We start from the raw sequence: 6,236 nt of genomic DNA, 5'->3' as shown, positions 1-6,236 counted from the left end.
CAAAGGGCCAGGCCATTCATATGCAAAAGCCACTGCTAGCAGCTTGGGTGGAGCGGGGTCTCAGGGAATCAACAGGATGGAGCAAACAGCTATGGCTGATCCTCAGCCCTGCACTAAGAGGCCCCGGGTCTCAGTGTCCCGGTAATCGCTGCAAGCACCTCTGAGAGAAAGCCGCCCTCGAGTTCTGCCCGATGCCAGACAGTCCAGTTTCTCCCCGTATGAGTCTGGGTCCCAGAGACTCACCCAGAACTGGAGTTCAGAGAAGTTGGGAGCTTGTGTCTCCCTCCCGATTGAAAAAGACAACCGTGTCATCCTCAGTTGCCAGCTCTTTCCGCACGCGCCTCCGTACCTCTGCACTTTACTTCCGCACCTCCTCTGAGTTTCAGTGTGCTTTTCTCTTTCCTTCTAGTTGTAGAATGTCCACTCAGCCAGTCTTCCTGTGGTTCTGGATGATGTCTGTTTTGTCTTTTAGTTGTAGTTTTGAAGTGGTTGTGCAAGGCAGAAATTTCAGGTGTTTACGTATGCCGCCATCTTGGTTTCTCTCTCAGTAAGTATTTATTGCACTGAATTACATTAGTACCATTTCAATTTTTATGAAGCCACAAATGCAGATGCAGGTGCTCAGTAAGTGTCATTGCTATGTTACTGACGAAAACAGCCCACATAAATAGTATTACTAATTCCATATGCTAGAACTCAATTTTATAGGGTTAAATAATTTTAAGAGCTCTGGGAAGATGTACTATCGACCAAACTGATTATTTCTGTGAGAAGACTCACATTAAAAGGGTGGTCAAAGAGAGTTTTAATTTTATCTGTCATATCCTAGTGGTTTGAATGTAGAACCGATGCATATAACTAAAAATTAATAGTTAGAAAACTTTAGTCCTATTTCCTGAGACATAATGACCTTCAAGGAAGGGGAAGGGAGGGAGAAGCTAGGGAGAAAAGGGAGAGGGAGAGAATGGAGAGACGAATTATTTAGGATAAGAGTTGTTTAAAGTTTTCTATTTTAGTTCTGAAGTGCTCTTTGAATAATCACTGCATAGATAGATGCCCTGAACCTAGACTGAAAATAACGAGAGACAAGAGCCACAGATGTAACTTACCTGGGGCCCAGGGTGGTTACATGAGTTAGTTCTCTTAGATGGGAGAAAACTAACAATTTTGAAATCAGAAATAAATTATTCAAACCTCTGTCGGCACTTACTGTTGCTTCAGCCACTGCTCCACAAAGGGAATGGAGAAGAAATCTGTGAACGGCTCCCCTGTCCTCTTTGGATTTTGACTGGTCATGATGTCATATGTTTGATTGACAAGAAAACAATAAGGAAGAATTCAAGTCAATTGTTGCTATCCTGCTTGCAAATTAACATTATTGAATCTTTAGGGTCACTGAATAGTCATGAAAAACTTACTTGTATAACCACTCAGTCAGAAAATCACAGGCAATGAATTTGGTCCTTTTCCTCTAAAGAGAGAAGAAAGAATTAAATAACATTCTTTGCTCACGTGTCTGAGCAGGGCAAAGGATGAGAGGCTAACTGGCTGCTGTGCCACAGACACACATACGTGTCCTCCACGAAGCTCACAGCAAGAATCCTGAAGACGGTCTCCCATCCTCTGGATAAGCCAGGTTCTGGCAGCAGCGCTAATGAGAGGCAGGGCCCACAGTAGGGAGCTTATTACATGCTTTAGTGCAGGGGTCCTCAAACTACGGCCCGCGGGCCACATGCAAATACAAATATTGTATTTGTTCCCGTTTTGTTTTTTTACTTCAAAATAAGATATGTGCAGTGTGCATAGGAATTTGTTCATAGTTTTTTTTAAACTACAGTCCGGCCCTCCAATGGTCTGAGGGACAGTGAACTGGCCCCGTTTAAAAAGTTTGAGGACCCCTGCTTTAGATCATTCTCAGGATTTATTTAAGTTGGAGTAATAGTAGTTATTGCTTTCCCCCAGTTCACTCAAATCCTCAGAACAGGTTACTCCAGGTCTAGGTGTCACTTTCAGATGTGGGAGCCACATGACAGGTGCACTGGGAGCCAGGCCCACAGGCGCACTGGCCAGTACAGCCGACCCTGCCTGATGCCCACCCAGAGCCGCTCGCTATGTCATCTGTATTAAGGAGCCTGACTATCAGCCCAGGGCACAAACGACACGTCCCTGCCTCCCACGGAAGAAGGGGTACAGTTCCGCCGATGAGATAGAAGTGGCCGTGCCCTGTGATTTCTCAGGAAGTTCTGCTCTTCATTTCTACCCCCACTCTCCCTGAAGTCTCCTCTACTTTCAGCCTAGATCACAGGTGCAGGGCTGGGTGTGCAGTGGCCAAAGCCACCTGCCGAAGACGGGGGAGCCGCCTGCTGAAGACAGGGAGCAGTGAGTTCGGACCCTGGGCCTTTGATGACTTCCGTGAGCAACGGCCTGACCTGCTCTGGACATCTTGACATGTAGGGAGAGATAAACTTCCCTCAGGCTATTATCACTGTTCTTGAGTTCTCCTCACATGCAATTGGATGCAGTCCCTAGGCAACAGAGAGGCTTGGAAACCACAGGGAAATGTCCTGGAGTCATGGAGAGAAGGCGTGGGCTTCCGGTAGTGCACCAGGTACCCTGCCTCCCAGTCCATTTCAAGTCTCTTGTGACCCAAACAACCAGTCACCTTCTTTTAGAGACTTGATTCTACCCCTGAGGTGGAGGGTGGCTCTCCTTTAGGAGGGCAGGGCTCATACACAGTCAATCTAGAGGCACAGGTGGCCGGGTGCAGGGCTCCTGCCTGAAGGAAGGCTGCACAGGGTCTGCTGGAAGCCTCTCTGCCCACCCAGGTCTACCCTGCACCCTGCCCAGCCTCCGGAGGCTCATTTTACGGTTCACATCAACCAACTCCTTTCCTCTCTAGTTGGGTCCCACCAATGGGAGGTGTTAGGAGGAGATCTGAGAGGGGAGAGGAGAAGGCGGTGCTAGGGGTTGAGTTGTGCCCCCACCCCTCTAATTCACTTATTGAAGTCCTAACCTCTGATATTTCAGAATGTGATGTATTTGGAAACAGGACATAGCAATTCCAAGGAGAGTGAACAAATACACCTATACTCCCCAAACTATTCCAAAAAAATCCAAGAGGAAGGAACACTTCCAACCTCTTTTTATGAGGCCAGCATTATCCTAATTCTAAAACTAGATAAAGACACTACAAAGAAAGAAAGGTACAGGCCAATATCCTTGATGAACATAGATGTAAAAATCCTCAACAAAATATTAGCAAATTGGATCCAGCAATATATGAAAAAGATCAAACACCATGACCAAGTGGGATTTATTCCAGGGATGAAAGGCTGGTACAATATCCGCAAATCAATAAATGTGATACGTCACATGCTGGAGGCCAAAGCATAACGGCATTTAGCATAAAAGTGCAAAAGAGACATTGGAAGGCCACTGGACCTTGATCCCAGCAGGGCTGGAGTCAACACAAGATTGCGCCTGCTGTGATGGCGATGGCGCGAGGCGATTTCCTGACCTGATCATCTTTACATTGCATACCAGACTTCACCTTTGATCTGCCTGTATGCATTGCTAAAGGACAAACGAGTATTCAAAGTGAATAAAAGCAGATAGGACCCAGTCTTGTTGAGCCTCTTCACGAAAGATGTTCCCACCTGGCCCCCCCAATACCTTCAAAATTCATATTTCCTATATAGTGTACTCATTGTGTCGACGGCCCTCCTTCAAGTCATCCTGAACCTGCCGTGAAGGTCGCAGCAATCACATAAACAAATTGAGAGACAAAAATCACATGATCAATGTTGTGGGTTCACTCAGCGAGACAGACCACCGACTCAGAATTTAAATTTAAGAGCCTTTATTAAGCTGGCCAGCGACTACAGTTATAGCACCCTGCCGAAGCAGAGGCTGAACTGCAGCCTACTACAGGAGTTACATTTTATTATTAAATTCTGTGGAGGCCCAGAGAAAAATGTGTCTTTCAAATTCTGGACCCCCCATATGGAGGAAACTCTCTTTATTTATACTTTTTCCAGTCCTTTGTCTCCCAAATTTGGAATGAGACTTCCAGGCCTTCTGAGAAAGAAGGCCTGTGTGCTGGGAAGGGGCCATGAGACCATATCTCAAGGCCTGGCCTGATGTCAGTACCTTCCTATCTATGTGTTTTAGGAACAGACAGCACAGCATGACCCGTCTGGCCAAAGCGCCAGATATGCAGCCCAGCACAATCATATCAATTGATGCAGAAAAAGCACTCAACAAAATCCAACACCCTTTTTTGATTGAAAACTCTCAGCAAAGTGGGAATAGAGGGATCATACCTCAACATGATAAAGGCCATATATAACAAACCTATAGCTAATATCATACTCAATGGTCAAAAACTAAAACCATTTCCCTTAAGAACAGGAACAAGACAGGGATGCCCACTCTCACCACTCCTATTCGACATAGTGCTGGAAGTCCTAGCCACAGTGATCAGACAAGAAGAAGAAATAAAAGGCATCCAAATTGGAAAGGAGAAAGTAAAACTCATTATTTTCAAATGACATGATATTGTACATAGAAAACCCTAAAGACTCCATGAAAAAACTACTAGACTTAATAAATGAATCTGACAATGTAGCAGGATACAAAATCAACACCCAAAAACTGATGGCTTTTTTATAAACTAATAATGAATTCTCAGAAAGAGAAACTAAACAAATAATCCCATTCACCATTGCAACAAAAATATTAAGATACTTAGGAATGAACTTAAACAAGGAGGCAAAAGACCTGTATTTGGAAAACTACAGGATGTTGAAAAAAAGAGATAGAAGAAGATATAAACAAGTGGAAGAATATACTGTGTTCATGGATTGGTAGAATTAACATCATTAAAATGTCCATACTACCTAAGGCAATCTACAGATTCAATGCAATCCTCATTAAAATACCAATGGCATATTTCACAGATCTAGAACAAACACTCCAAAAATTTATATGGAATCAAAAAAGACCCCAAATAACTGCAGTAATCTTGAGAAAGAAGAAGAAAGTAGGAGGGATCACAATACCAGATATCATGTTGTACTACAAAGCCACTGTAATCAGAACAGCCTGGTAATGGCACAAGAACAGGCGTATAGATCAAAGGAACAGAACAGAGACCCCAGAAATTGACCCAAGCCATTTCCTTCAATTAATATTTGACAAAGGAGGCAAGAGAATACAATGGAGTAATGACAGTCTCCTGTTGATAAAACTGGATACATGTAAAAAAATGAAACTAGACCACCAACTTACACCATACACAAGAATAAACTTAAAATGGATAAAAGACTTAAATATAAGTTGTGAAACCATAAAAATCCTAGAAGAAATCACAGGCAACAAAATCTCAGACATTTCTCATAGCAATGTTTACAGATACATCTCTTAGGACAAAGGAAACTAAGGAGAAAATAAACAAATGGGATGATATCAAAATAAAAAGCTTCTGCACAGCAAAAGAAACCATCGACAAAATGAAAAGGGAGCCCACTGTATGGGAAAACATATTTGGCAATGATACATCTGATAAAGGGTTAATATCCAAAATGTATAAGGAACTCATACAACTTAACAAAAGGAAGACAAACTGCCGGAAGCTGGTCCATCCTTGCTGCTTGACACAGTCGCTGCAGGGAAGAAACATCTGCACAGCATATGTTTCAAGGGACCTGCCATACTGTTCTTAATATGTTTGCTCCCCTTCTTAGCGCTATGTGTTCTAACCAGGGCCACCTCCCGGAGAAAGGTTGTTTCCCCAGGTGGGGATGTTTCCCTGGAGTTAGGGATTAACAGGACTAAGGAAGGGAATAAATCAGTAAAACCCCTTAACTAAGTGCCAGGCGGGTAGTTAATCACCTTAACTATGAACAATCATGCTTAAGCTACATAACCTTTACTTAGGCCATAGAATAGGATAATCTCCTTCACTTACTTCCTTGTAGTTTAACAGAACAGTAGTGACCTTGGAATGGAGATAACAAACTAGCCCTAACCTTTGGAATAGAATGGATAGTATTAAAATCAACAGAACTAGATGGAGATGGGATTTTTGGCAAAGGTCAGATAAGAACTATGGACATGAAACAAGGAACTGTAGAAGGTCAAGGGAGGACCCAAAACATACCATGATGTGACTATAGAGGCATGCTTATAGGATCAAATGGTATAAATACAGATGTAACAGGAGAATAAAGGGAGAA

General features: G+C 43.2%; 1 protein-coding gene across 1 annotated transcript in view; it reads right to left on the bottom strand.

The window, feature by feature from the left end:
- IQCK (IQ motif containing K) overlaps positions 1–6,236 on the bottom strand; it is a 131,652-nt gene that overhangs the window by 93,936 nt on the left and 31,480 nt on the right. The window contains exons 5-6 of the mRNA XM_014535850.1: positions 1,419–1,471; positions 1,211–1,288 (exon numbers count right to left, since the gene is read on the bottom strand). Coding sequence (XP_014391336.1) covers positions 1,211–1,288; positions 1,419–1,471 — 131 coding nt within the window. The remainder of the gene's footprint in view (positions 1–1,210; positions 1,289–1,418; positions 1,472–6,236) is intronic.

Source organism: Myotis brandtii, unplaced genomic scaffold, assembly GCF_000412655.1.
Source record: "Myotis brandtii unplaced genomic scaffold, ASM41265v1 scaffold152, whole genome shotgun sequence".
NCBI classification, from domain to species: domain Eukaryota; kingdom Metazoa; phylum Chordata; class Mammalia; order Chiroptera; family Vespertilionidae; genus Myotis; species Myotis brandtii.
This window is presented reverse-complemented; position numbering and strand designations above follow the sequence as displayed.